Genomic DNA, 14,426 nt, shown 5'->3' with positions numbered 1-14,426 from the left:
TTCAGATTACTAATAGTGTTATTAATTTAGCTTGAAGCTAATGACATAATAATTAACATGAACTCTGGATTTGCTAGCTGTTTGCCTCACTTAAACTTTTGATTCAACCCCACCAATGTTGCACCAAGTCTATAAGAGTCCTTGGTGGGGAGACACTGGGATGCTGGTGGGTCCAGGACCTACTGTGGAAAGCAGTTGTGCTCCACAGCTTTTAATTCAGTTACAATGGAGAAATTCAGTTACAGCAGATAAACCATTTCCATGTTGGGACAGGAAGACATTTCTATGTGTGTTGCTGGACCGTTTGTATGTGACAATACTGTTTTACTGTAGTTGCAAGAGATACTGTGGCTGGATTAGATTCCCTGTTTCATCTCCTCCCTCCCCACTTGGAGACTGGGAGACACAGGAAGGTGGCAGGTTGAGTGATCTTTGGTAACATGACTGGTACAGATTCTCAAAATTTATCTTCTGCCGTTGTGGGAACCTTCACAGGGATGACCTTGTAGGTAAAGCCTTCGGGTGGCCTTGTGTGTGCCATATCGGTTAATCCTTTCAAACCTGTCCCTTTGCCCTTCAGCTCCAGCTAGCCAGGCTGTGGGATGCCTCAGCATCCTCTCTGGTTAATGGACTCTCTCAGGGAGTGAGTTATCTGAGCTCTACTTGCAAGAGCTGCTGCTGACACCTCAGGTCTTCTGAAAGATGAGAGTCTCCAGAGTGATGTGAGGATCTTCTTCCCTGTGCCCCGTTCCCGGGGGATCGTCCTGTGCACTCTCCTCTCGCAGCCACCACTGGCCTCTGCTGATGCTACGGGCAGGAGCGACAGGTTTGCTCCTCTTTGGGCTGCACAGTACAGCTCATTATTGGTAGATGAAACCATGGTATAGGAAACCCTGTTTTTTGGTAACTTGGGTTTGAAGTTCAATGTGTCTTCCATATTTTTTTTACCTAGAGATTGCAGAAAAACACCCATAGAATGTGCAGAGTGAGGGCATAACGTTAGTTATTTCCTTGGCAAATCCAGTATTTCAAACTGATTCTTGTAAAAGAAGATCCATATCAACATAACTGTTACATGTCTATGATTATATGTTAAAAAAACCCCTTACATTATTGAAAATTACTCAAAATATTTAAGAAAAACAACTGAGAATTTGCCTTGTGAAAGCAAGCAAAACTTTGGTCTTTCACATCAGGAGTAGAATCTATATTATTTGTCCGTTTTTTGCCACTTTTCCAGCAGTTTGACCAGATGGGATGGTTTATCCCATACAAGGACACCCTGTATCTTAGCGAATTGTGTTTTGAGGAGCAGTACAAGAAAAGTAAAATTACTCATTTTATGTTTGAGCACTACAGGCTATCACAACTTCTGATGAAATGGATGTTGGTTTTTCATTCTCTGCAAAGTGACCTCCTGCTGCTCCCTGACCTACAGGTCCCATCTGCTAACAGCAAAGTGTCACAGCTGAAGGGATGGACACCCAGCACAGGGATTGCTCTTCTCGGTGCCTCTACTCAACCCATTTTGGAGCTATGCCATAGTCTACAAAGGAAGTCGCTCTCTCTCCAAAGCCTTTCTAGCGTGTGGCCATGCTCTTAGGAAGTGGGCTTGAATCCTATGGAGTATTTTCCCAGGTGATTCCTTTTCTGAACCAGCAAGCTCCATCATTCGTTTCAGGAAACAGTAATAGAAGTTGTAGCTGGGGAGGAAGTGCTCACATTTACCTACAGTTCTCACAGAAGTAGAAGCTTTGAAATCTGAACGGGAAATTTGCTCATCCCCTGCTTAACACGCATTCTCCAGTTTCTGGAGCTTAAAAATGAAAGCCAAAAAGTTTGGCAAAAAAAAAAAGCAAAGTTACTCAGAATGAGGGAGAAGAGAAATATCTTTTCATTCCTCTTCCACCAAATATCTGCGCCATTTGTATGCATTCTTTGGATTTTTCCCTTTTTTGTGTTGCAGATTTTAGGTCTTTGTACCATTTTTTTTTCCAGTTTTAGGGTCTTTTGGATCTTTTGGAGCCTTTTGGAGAGCAAAGTTTTCAGAGAAAACCACAGTTTTCTGTATCACTTACTGTTAAAGCATATCAATATCTGTCTCTCTTGGCAGAAGGTTTTGTCTGTAGACCCAGAATTTCAAGTAACAAAACTTGGAATGAAGTAACAGAGTTTAATTCAGTATAGGTATTAATATATGGCTAGTGAAGAACAACTCTGCAAAAACACCACAGAAGCTAAACTGGTGAGATTATTCCTTTGCTGGAGGCTTTCTTGTCCGTTGTTTTTGGGAATAACACTTGTTTTAGTTCTCAGTTATTTTTATTTCAGGCAAAATTTGATATTCTTTCACTTCAGCTGAAATGAATGTAAGAAAATCAAGTAACGTAAAGCCAAAGTTATATTGAAGGCTAGAGAAAAATGACTGGAGATGGCTGAAAAGTTGAAGGTTCCACTATACAGGTACAGCAGAGGATTGTGCAGTGAAGGAGGAAAACACCTGCCACATCCATGTCAGCTGTTGCCAGTGTTAATTCTTGAGGGTATTTGTAATACTGTGAAGTCAATTTGAAATTCACTTTGCACGGGCAGATTATAGATGCTCTTTTTTTCTGCATGCCTTTTGAACAATTGGCTGTTACTTAAGGTTCTAACATAAAGTTATGGGTACTTAAATTAAAATTGATTTAGCAGTGGGGCAGAGCGCCGGTAGCTGTGTCATTGCAACACGGTGTCACTTGATGGCACTTCCCCTGTATGAAGTGTTCTCTTGGATGCTGTGAGTTTCTTGCACTTAACTTCTAGAGTTTTGAATTTCTTGTAAGTGGCAAGATGCTTTTTTTCAGTGGGTTTCTTTTAAAGTACTTGGTTGCTGCCATCCACTTTCCTTGTCACCTCTTGAGTCTGTAAAACTGGGGAGGGGTTCCATGTCCACATTTTCTTTTTAATTAAGACACACATTTTTAAAAATACCTTTTTCTGCTTTTGGGGTGTATTTATTATTGCTGCCATCCTTTTAGGATATTCATCGAAATCACGTTCAGTTATCTGTAAGCTATATGAATCAGAAGAGGAGTATGTTTTGAGATGGGGGAAGGGCTAGGGAAGGCAGTGATATAAAAGAGTGATCCAAAAAGGAAATGACATTGCAATTCAGATAATCTTGATGAGACAGTCGTAAAGATGATTCTAATGATATCACAGGGCACAGGGACCAAGAGGCAGGATGGAGCCAAGACTTTGAGAGAGAAAAAATATGTGGTCATCTGCTCTGTTGGGCTTCTTTCATCCTGGGACTGCCAACGGCTTAAAACTGAGTGCAAACTGAGGTCAGAGGGTGTATGTCAGCTCTCAGGACCAGAGCATGACTCTGAGTAAGCCACACAGGCCTGTGTGTGATTAAACTTTGTGGTGAAGCCATTGGAAGTACATTTGCTGTGCTGAATATCTCCAATTCCATGCTCCAGTCTGGGCTTTATAGTCATTTTCTCTTGCATTTTCATGACTTGTTCATTTAAAACAGAAGTTTTTCCCAGCAGGAAACTGTTCCTTGATACATTTCCATAGCACCTAACTCAGTAGGGCATCTGTGTTAATAGCAGCTCTGTAGGGCCTACCACAACAGCTGCCCGTAGCAGAATTCCTCCAGCTGCTACTTCCCAATAACGTTGAGATCAGGTGAGAATGAGCTGTAGTTGTAGTGCATCTCATTTCATTTTGTTTGCTTTTGTCTTTCCTTAAGTCTGGTATTTGATTGAATTTAGTTCTGGATCTTTTCCATAGCATATTTAATTTTTGTTTACTGTTTGCTTGGAAGGGGGAGGAAAGGGAAAATGAAACCGATAGGTATGGAGAATGAAGAATTGTTACCTTGCATGGAGGTCTGAGATAGTCTGATCGTGTTTGGCATGAGACCACGATGGCAGGGAGTAAGTGCCAAAAAAAAAGGGCAGAATTAGTGGAGAAGGCATGTAGTTCTGAATAATTTAAGCCAAAAATTTGGTAAGTAAACAAGACTGCATATAGTAGGGAGGAAGCATTACCAGTGTTTGTACAGAGAGTTGAATTACTTCTGTAAGAGTCTCATTTAGGGGTGCAAAATGTACTTTTCCTTAAGCCAGAAAGGCTCTTTGCTCTGTCTGTGGGACAAAGGCAGGTGTACTGCAAGTGCAGCCTCTGTGTCAGACACTGGGTGCCACGGATAGAAAAACATTTTTGTAGCTCACTGAAATAAATGGATACGGAAGTGAACCGAGTACAGAAATTAAGGTACAGTAAATTACTTTCCATTCATTTGAGGCATATTTTATAAGGAGAGCTATTTATGGCATTTTTGACTGAGAGCAGAGATGATAATAATCTGGCAATAATTGCTTTGTGAGAAAAACAGGAACAAATAAATCCGAGTTCTTTGGTGCTTGATCCTTGTGCAGTAGATAGTAGAATGATAAAACTTTTATGAAACAACATTGCAGTAGTATGTCAAGCTGTTTTTTTATTTCATTGCAGATAACTGTAAGGGAAAATATTTGAAACTAGATGACATGCATTATGACATACCGTTTAGCCACGGAGATATAAGCTGGGATCAAAGCTTGTTTGAAAAATTGAGGTCCTTGGGAGCAGGAAGAAAAGAAGAGTTTCTGACAAATAGTATCAGAATTCTTCTGGATTCCTTAGAGTAGGTCTAAGGTTGTTGTAGAGAGGTCCAATACTTCATCACGTTTCAAGGCATGTGCTGAAGTCATGTGTCTGAAGAACAGGTTATAATTCTTAGCCTTTTCTTGGTCACTGTCATATGAGGTCAACCTCTCATTAGAAGTCAGGCTTGTGCTGTCAGTAATGTACTGTCTCATCTTTGACCTCATTTTACAGTTAGCTGCTTGATTTGGTACATGATAAGAGCTTTAGCAAAACAAGATTAAAGTTGGCCTTTTGTTCTGTCTTCATTATTTTCCTGAATTACATTTAGTAGGTTTTTGGGGTTTTAGAACTTAGAATCACTCTGCTTTTAGAAAAGCTGTTCTCACCATTACATGCACATTTTCTCCGTAGAGGGGCAAAATGCAGAAGTGCTGGAGGGCAGGAATTGTCTTTCTGCATTGCTAGTGACACTGGGGCAGTTTGAGACTCTGGCAGATGTTTGTGCTCACAGGACTCCTTCCCTCCCCGATCAAACATTTGCAGCCTGGTTGTTGACGTTTAACCTTAATTACCCAGTATAAATGATGATTCAGGCAATTCTCTTCACATCCCACTAGAGTTTACTGCTGCTACCAAAATAGAAGTTACAGCTGACACAGGAGCATGATTCCTTTATTATTATTTTTTTTTTATTTTATTTTTTCAGTTCTCATTTTGGCATTCTCTGCCATTATCCTGCTCCTACAAAGCTTTTGCCTGTTAGACTGTTTTGTTTCTCTTGTCTTTTCTGGTTTTGGTTTTGTTTTTTGTTTGTTTGTTTATTTGTTTTTTCTTTCTGTTCACAGTTCTAGATATTTTCAGATTTAACGTGAAAGTCCCCATAGGTTTACAGGTTCTCTCCTTGACAGACCATGGAGTCATATAGCTAACTTTGAAAATGCAAATACTGTGGATCATATTTGGTTTTCAGTACTTCTTCCAAACAGTATTTATCTTTTCTCCCTAATATCAGTGTGTCCAAGCATGCCACCTTCTGTTTTCTGCTCTCAGAGCTAAACACTTGTAGAAAACATTGACAAAACATTCTGTGCTTAGGAAGCCTGTTGGGACTTGCCTCCTCATGGCACCTTTCAGGTTAAAATTACAGCACTTCTTACAAGTTTCAGAAGGTCTTTGTTCTTTGTCTCCTTCCAAACAGCCAGGTAAAAATTCTGAAAAAAAAAACCAAAGTGTTGCAGAATCTTAATCCCATCGAACTGTAAGTGATATTCTTAACACAGATTTGAAACTATTAAGTTGCCGTGCTCTAGTGAACTGAAGTGTTGGACTGTAATGCACACCAGCAGTCAAAGGCAGTGTTGCGCATTAAGGGCTCTACCACCTTCCAGCTCTACATGGATGAAGGATTAGTGTAACGCCTTCTTGAAAAGCATCAGCAGCCAGATCCAGACTCACCTGTACTTGACGGAAGGTGTTTTTCCTTTGTGGAAACAGTTCTACAACACCAAACGTCTCAAAATTTTTTATGTAAATTATCCCCTTTTATTAAGGAGGAGCTCCCTGAAACCCTGGGATCCTTCAGCTTATTTTTAAAATCTCAATAATAAATAATTCACAGAGTATGTCTGGAGAAGCACTACCACTTCTTGGCACTCCATGTTGTTTCAGATTGTCTGTTTTTCTCATTGTGCTTTAGCACAGAATTGATTATCTAATTGGTTATATGATAATCATTTAAACATATGACCCTGTTTAATCCTTCCCCAACATATTAAATTGCTAGGCAGTAAACAGGATTTGAGGCTTTCCGTAATCTCCATGATGTCTCCACATGCATAAGGATAAGCGTATTTGTGTCTGAAATAATGAAAGAAAAAAACCCCTTCACTTTGCTGTATTTTGTGTAAATTTTATTTTTCAGAATGTTTCATGTTCTTCTTTTCTTTCCCTTTTTAGGTATTAACATAGAAATGGCTTTATGGATCTGGACACTGAGCATTTTGAGCTGTTTCTGTGTCACCTTATCCAGAAATGAGGAACTGAAATTTTTTCAGAGTGCTACAGAGCTAAATCATCTAACAGTGGATAATGACACTGGGATAATCTATTTGGGAGTGGTAAATGCTCTGTATCAGCTTACAGAAAACCTGGATGTAATAAGGTCTGTAGAAACAGGTCCAAGAAAGGACAACAAAAAGTGCACACCTCCCATTGATGAAAATCAATGTAAAGAGGCAGTGCTGACGGACAATTATAACAAATTGTTGTTGCTGAACAAGGTGGATAAAACAGTTGTGGTGTGTGGAAGCCTTTTTAAGGGAATCTGTGCCATCAGAGATCTAGAAGACATTAGCAATGAGAAGTATTATGTTGACAGTAGTGGGGAAAAGTCTTTTGTAGCAAGCAACGATGAGAATGTATCAACTGTGGGATTAATCACTTCCTTGAATAACGACCGAGTGCTGTTTGTTGGGAAAGGGAATGGACCAAATGACAATGGGATAATAATCAGCACTCGGCAGCTCTACGAAAGGGATGGAAAAGACATTTTTGAAATGTATACGGACTCAGCAGCTGTTAAGTCAGCTTATCACTCATCAAGCACACAACAATTCGTGGCAGTCTTCGAGGATAAAAATTACGTTTATTTTATTTTTAATCAGCAAGAGAAACAGCCCGTCAATAACCGCACACTGATTGCGCGTCTGTGCAAGGATGATGCCCATTATTATTCCTACTTTGAGATGGACTTGGGTTGCAAAGATGATGATGATGGTGCCTACGACCACTGTCATTCTGCTTATGTCACTACCCCGGGAGAAGAGCTGGCTGAGAGCATGGCTCAGCAGAGACAAACTACAGATGCTCTCTCAGATGACAAAGTTCTTCTTGCACTCTTCAGCAAAGTAAACAAAGATAATGGCTCCCTGAAATCTGCTATGTGTGTCTTTTCCTTGCGGCACATCAACGAAAAGATGGAGAAAAACCGCAACGATTGCTACACTAAAAAGAATACCAGCTCATTTTACAAACTTTTCGCAGCAGAAAATCCGTGTGCATCACATGGACTGGTAATATTTTTAGAATCTGTGTTAGAATTTGTGGAAAATATACAAATGGATGTTTCGGGGTGGCTTTGAGTTAAACTATAGTGAGATCAGATGACTGAAAACTCAATAGCTGGATTCACTATAGAAATGAAATGTGGTTGGGGGGGTTGCAGAACAAGTCAAGCAAGAAGTGGCAAGATAGTCTTAATTTTGAGTCTTTTAAAAAAAGATTTGTCTTCTGAAAAGTGAATATTGATTTCATAAATGCATTTCTTTTAAAAGGTTCCTTCTGGTATGGAAATTACCGAGTCAAATGCAGTGCTTTGTTTTGCCCATGGTCAGCTTCTGGATGATCACTATAGACAATTCTAGTCTCAGCCAACATATTTATAATGTTTTTTAGTGGTATTAAGAATCTTGTAGGTGGTATCTGGATTTTAATGTTGTTTCTAACTTGGATTTTGAATTTTCAGATAACTGGAGATACTCGTTTCTTATATTCACGTAGTGGTCATATTTTGCTCTGGCTTGAAATACTTCCATAGCATGATTACTATCTTCTTTTTATGGCTCATCATTACCTTGACTATAAGGTTTTTGAAGGGCTCTGTTGCACCCCTCCAGATACTGTTCTTCAATTTATGACTGTCTCTGAGAGGCAGTTTTCAGCATCTTCGTTGACTTGATGCATTTTCTGGCCGCATCGCCCTGTTCCCGAGCCCTACTCGTGCATGGCATTTGTTACTGCAGCCAACCCTAAGCTGGGTTGAGGATTTGAACCATCTTAAAAACAACTCAGCCAGCTTTTAGGAGAATGTCTTAATTCCCCAACCCGAGCAAGGTGCACACTTGCATAAACAGCTGTTTGAGCACAGCTTGAGAAGTGGTGTGCCACCGTCTGGGGAAGAGGGAACAGCTGAAGAGATGGGCATGGGAATACCTTACGTTGGTATCGACTCATAATCCTTCATCTCAGGAAAGCACAGCCATCTCTCACACAGTAGGTCGCCAGGATTGGTAAGAAGCCAAAAGAATACTTTTTGCTTCCAAACGCCAGTGTTACTCACTGCAGTACCCTGTGTCTGAGGTGAGCATCAAACACAGAAATCCTGAATGTGACAAGTGGAGCAGCCCTGGCTTCCGGCAAAAATGAGGTGTGGATTTCAGATCAGAAAGACAGTCTTGTTACCAAATATAGCAGGAAAGGCAAGGTGTGAATGAACTTCCTTCTGGTGGCACTCCCTGCAGCTCGGGATTAAAGCACAGTGAAGAGGGAATGTGTTGATGTGCATGAGACGGTTGCCAGTGAGTTTCTTTTCTATGGATAGCAGCAAATTAAGAAACAAAACAGCATTTTAAAAACAGTCTTTGACACAAAACCGGTCAACCCAATCTGTATGATGTGTTCATTTTAATTAAACAAACTGTTTACTTTTTAAACTGTGCTGCTACAATGAAATAGAAACAAAAACTGTTCTCTCCCCCTGTCTCCTGGAAAGCAAAAGCATTGAAGAAGTTTGCAATTAGCAGGCTGCTTTCTGATTAATGCCTCTTGTCTGGTGGGAAGCGGCTAGACAATTCATTTCTCTCTTTCTACTCTTCTATGTCTGAGGGGTATTATACTGACTGGTAATAGGGCTGCACTTCATTCTTAGCTGGGAATTAGTGATCTGAATGTTTAACATCGCTCTGTATTGCTATTCCTTATTAGAATGCAAGCAAAAATTTCCCCTGTGGCTCTGAACACTTGCCGTACCTTTTGGGAAGTAAGAATGGTGTTATAGAGAAGCCGGTACTGCAAAAAGAAGGGATGAATCTCACGGCTGTCACTGTGGCTGTGGAGAACGGGCACACCGTGGCCTTCCTGGGAACGTCAGATGGTAAAATTCTGAAGGTAACAAACTGGACTTAAAAGACTGGAAGGTATTTCAAAGGTCATGAGCTGTAGTGATAACAGACTTCTACTCTGAAAGTAAATGTGATTGAGAGCAAATTCTCTTGGAGCTTGATTTTTTTTTAATTTCAAAGAAAACCCACATTATTTCTGATGTGCCTCAGCTATCTGATGCACATATTGAATTAACATCACTTGAATGACACTTTTCCCAAAGGATTAGCTACCTACTGAGAGGTCTGTATTAATAGGGCTAGATAATCTAGATAACCTAGATAATCTAACAGCTGCTCTAGCCTTATGTCTGTTCAAGCCCATACTAGTTTAAGAGCAGCTTTTCATTTTGTAGTCATTCTGGCCATTTGGTGAATAGAGATGGCAATACAACACCCAAGCTGGAGCTCTGCTGAATTCTGCCTGTGTAGTGTGGGGCTCAAGGGTTCACGTATTTGTGGTGTTAAAATGTCAAGACTGCAATGCCAAATACCTTCTTTTGCTTGAAGGGGTATGGTGGCCATGTGCAACTATGTGGTTTGAAATTTGAAGCTGAAACTGCTGGTTCCTGTAAGGGAAGAGAACAAATTCGAACATCTTCAAGTGCAATGGTTCTGAGTCGAGTTTCAGTTTTACAGTGCTAAAATAAATCACTATTTACAAAAAACAAAAACCAAAAACAACAACAAATATTAGCTATTGTGAGCAGTGAGCAATTTCTTTTCATGACTTTTATGCTTTGCTTGCTGCTTTTGATGCCCTATACTTCAAATTGAAACATTTTCCCTAATGTGATTTTGTGAACTTGAGTAAAAAGAGTATTTTCATTAATCATTGGATCATAGAATCATTTAGGTTGGAAAGACCTTTAAGATCATTGAGTCCAAACATAAACCTAACACTGCCAAGTGGCACCAGACCATGTCCCTAAGTGCCACATCTACATGTCTTTTAAATACTTCCAGGGATGGTGACTCAACCACATCTCTGGGCAGCCTGACAGTCCTTTCTGTGAGGAAATTTTTCCTAATCCTTTGTCAGTACGTTTCCCTTTGCACTCAATAAGTGATGGAGATTCTCCTTAGCCCTCCTTTTGTTGTTAATGTATTTATAGAAACATTTTTTATTGTTTTTTTTACGGCAGTAGCCAGATATAATGATATTTTCAGGGAAAAAAAGCAACATCAACCACCTTTCTTTTTTCCTTGAAACAGGTGTTCCTGTCATCCACTGCAGCTGAGTACAGCTCTCTTGCTATTGAACTAAACAAACCCATAAAGAATGACCTGGTCCTTGACCACACCCAAGAAAATCTGTACGTGATGACCACAGACAAGGTAATGTGTCTTGCATTAAGGACAAAGTCTGTTTTCCCTTTCTCTGCAACTTTACCTGAGATTTGTACGTTTATCACTTGTTCCTGGAAGTTGCCCGATTTGTTGGGGGTCTCCAAGTCTAAGCTGATGGATTTGATTGTTGTGACTTGGAGAACTGTTAAATTCTTGATGCTTAGTGGTTGGGAATGGGAAGTTGAGTTCACCTCTACAGATGTCTTATAGAGTCTGTGAGAAGGATGAGGTTGAGATGTTTGGCACCATCATGCCATGGGGTCAGGCAGCCCTAGTGCTTGGTGTCGTGTCTGTGAGATACCAGTGGATGCTCCAGCTGCTGTGGGTCTCTTTCAAAAGTACTTCAGGATTTAGGTTGCTGGCAACTAGCATAATATTATAGCATTTACACATCTTTAAGGCTGCCAGGAGTTTTCATGGGTCTTGCTGTCAAAACATAAGAAGTAATGGAGAGAATTACAACTTTGCAGAACAGAAGTGTTTCCCTAGAACTGAGCAAGGGCAGCAGAAAAGGTTGGACTTTGCTATGAAAGGCACAGGCAGCCTCTTCTAGGTTCCCCTCTTCTGTGCTGGCAGGTGAGGCAGAAGAAAAAGCAAGCAGCAGACAAGAGGGACGCCAGATTTCTCCTTGTGGTGCTGAAGCTGCCAGCCTCAAACGCATGGTTCAGCGGCTCTCCAGGACGGGGCGGGTGACAGGCTGCCACCGTCTGAAGCACTGACAGTGACACAGAATGGGACATGGGAAACACTCTGGCAGCAGTAACACGGGGAGAATGAGGGGGCTGCGAAAGGAGAATATTTGGGGAAAACATTGCGGGAAGATGTTCTTTTTCTGTTTTATAAAAGGATTAAATAAATTCCTGCTGCAGGAATGTTATATTCTAGCTCAAGGTTTTCAGGCTAGAAGCCACATCGGAAGAAGTGCCAGATAAGTGACTGATAAAGCATTTAATAATATGACAGTGTGTGAGAGAGGTTACTTCTTCCTTTTTTTTTTTGAGTAGTTGGTATTTCTCATTTGGCTTCTGTTCAGATTTGGAACAGAACTCCAAACTTCAGCGTTGTCCACAAAAGCCTGGGCAGCCTGGCACCCTGTTTGACAAGCTGGCATGTTGCTTAAAAGCCCTGAGATCCCCACCAGGCGATGGTGTGAGCTGCTGAGCAGCATAAGGGATTGCAGCAGCTTTGAAGTAATACAAGTTTTCTGGTGACAGTCTGCTTGAACCGGTAGAATTTAGGAAGGCCACAGACAAATTCTTCAGGAAAATTTGCAAAAAAAATGATTCAATTTCTACAAAGTGTTTTCGTTTAGAAAGCGGCAAGTTTCTGCTAAAGAAAGGATTTCAGTTTAATCTTTTCTAAGTAGCTCTCATAGACACTGCAGCTTCTGAATAATGCAAATAATAGTTTTCTTTTCTAAAACCTGTTCAGCTTAAATATGAATAACTAAAGTTGGGAGCTCTGTAATGGAATTACATTACTGTCATCTCCAGAAGTTGATTACAATGAGCAGTCCCACCCACTTTTAGAAGCAGATAGACAGGAGGAGAATGGAGGCCTTTGGAGATGGGAGAAATGAAGCGACGTAAGTGAGAGAAGAACAAATGCTGAAATGTGCACTTCTGGGTTACGCACGGCTGGGAGTTGTAGGAATAGAGATATCAGAACCATGCCCTGGGAGTTAAAATGGTTTAGAATTGTTTAAAATAAGGTAAACAATAAAGGGCAGGCTAGCTGCACTGCTCTGCATCCTTATTGCTAAGCTACCTGGCAAATGCAGCCTGCCGCAGCATTTAGAAGTGAATCGCTCGGGCTCTGTAGGCACTTGAGCAAAGTGGAGGTGATGATGTGGTGGATTATAACTTGAACCTGTTTTTAAAAAGAAATGAGACTGAGAGAAATACAGGGAAGAATGATACAGAGGTTAAGAACCACAATGAGAAGTAAACTCTTGCTTTCCTGTTTCAGTTCTCCTCCTGCTTCTCCTCCCAGCTTTTGCTGCTGTGTCAATAGGAGTGGGTGGCTTGGAGCAGATGCTGTCAGAGATCACCCCCTTCCTTCCCACTCTGCTCCCAGAGCTGGGGCAGAGAGCAGGACAAACCCCTCGCAGCTTCTCGGGGGACTCGGAAAGCAGCGTAGCAGCCCTGCTGTGCCCGTGCTGGTTCGTTACACGTGAACAGCACTGGCAGGTCCCAGGTTCCGTATGGTACACACCACACTGGGCAGAAAGCAGAAGCCTGTGGCAGCCACTTACCACAATCACTAGCTTGTTTGCTTGTTTTAGCTTTTACCACTCTCTGTGATTAAGAGTGCCAATTCAAAAATCTCTAAAATTAGTTTCTCTGCATTTTGAAGCTGGCTGTAAATGGAGCTGCTGTTTTTTCTTCTAAATTCATTAAGTTTACATAAAACTTGCAGAGATGACAATCTCTAGGGCTTGTTTATGCCTGCCAGAATTATGAAATAAATATTTTGTCATTAAAAAAACCCATTCACTTGGATATTAAATTACTCATGGTACCAGTTAGTGAAACAGAGTGCCAGTAACTCAGCTCCAGTTAGGTAAGAATCTGTGGAAAAAGAGAATGCTGAAAAGGTAGACCTCTGTATTAATAAATGCAAGAAAAGTACCCAATATTGATATTTTCTGTAACTGAGTCAGACTGAACTCTCCAAATGTGAAAAAAAAGGCCAAACTCAAAAAGTTTACATCTCAGAGTTACTGTTGCTGGAGTTCTTGTGCTCTTTAAAACATAGTCATCAACAGGAAGATGTACGTGTTGTTCTCCTCTTGCATCATTTCAGCAACATAACTAAAAGGAACAGTTATGTGCTGGCTCCTTTTTCTGTGCACCAAAGCAAGAAAAAATTGTTTGTTCTCAGCACCAAAGGAAATCAAACCAGAAGCTGTATATTTATTGGGGTATGGAGACATGAGAACTAATGATGCTCTTTTCCCTGCTGCTTATTTCCATTTTCTTTTGATGAATGTATTGCATGGTGGAGGGTTATAGAGGGATAAGTACAGTGACCTGAAGCGCCTTGGCTCTCTCACACTTGTAAACTTTCTGAGATGCCTTCTGGCTAAAAGTGCCACCAGTGATCACATTTCCAAACAACTTCATCTCCATGCTAGAGATATGGAGGGGAGGATGTTCTGTATAAAAAAAACAAAGATCTAGCCAGTACCAAGTATCCATCCTGCAGTAGCTATTTCTTGAATTTGGAGAGTTGTTCATACACTTGCTGTCTGCAGTGGCTGCTGTAATGCGGATTTCCACAAGTAATGTAGCTGGAAAGACTGAAAAGCTCAGTTTTTGGAGGCTTGCTTATGATTCTTGATTATAAAAATGTCCTATGTTATTTAAGGGAGACATTAGAGAATATTGGAGAGAAAAAGAGCAGGAAAAGTGTGTAAATTTAGATTTCATTGAGGGAAGACAGTCACACTGGTTTTGTATGGATTTTCTTAAAATCAGACTGGACTCTTCTGGT

The 14,426-nt window shown here is 40.7% G+C and overlaps 1 protein-coding gene across 1 annotated transcript in view; it reads left to right on the top strand.

Moving 5' to 3' along the window:
- Positions 1 to 6,614: 6,614 nt before the first annotated feature.
- The window catches only part of PLXNB2 (plexin B2), a gene marked incomplete at both ends in the record, with an annotated part of 77,988 nt that continues 70,176 nt past the window's right edge, over positions 6,615 to 14,426 (top strand). Inside the window, 3 exons of the mRNA XM_080352641.1 lie at positions 6,615 to 7,715; positions 9,406 to 9,588; positions 10,797 to 10,919. Of these exons, the coding sequence (XP_080208767.1) occupies positions 6,615 to 7,715; positions 9,406 to 9,588; positions 10,797 to 10,919 (1,407 nt within the window). The remainder of the gene's footprint in view (positions 7,716 to 9,405; positions 9,589 to 10,796; positions 10,920 to 14,426) is intronic.

The sequence above is a fragment of the Nesoenas mayeri genome, assembly GCF_963082525.1.
Source record: "Nesoenas mayeri genome assembly, chromosome: 1".
NCBI classification, from domain to species: domain Eukaryota; kingdom Metazoa; phylum Chordata; class Aves; order Columbiformes; family Columbidae; genus Nesoenas; species Nesoenas mayeri.
The sequence above is the reverse complement of the archived record's forward strand: the minus strand, read 5'-3'. Positions and strand labels throughout refer to the sequence as shown.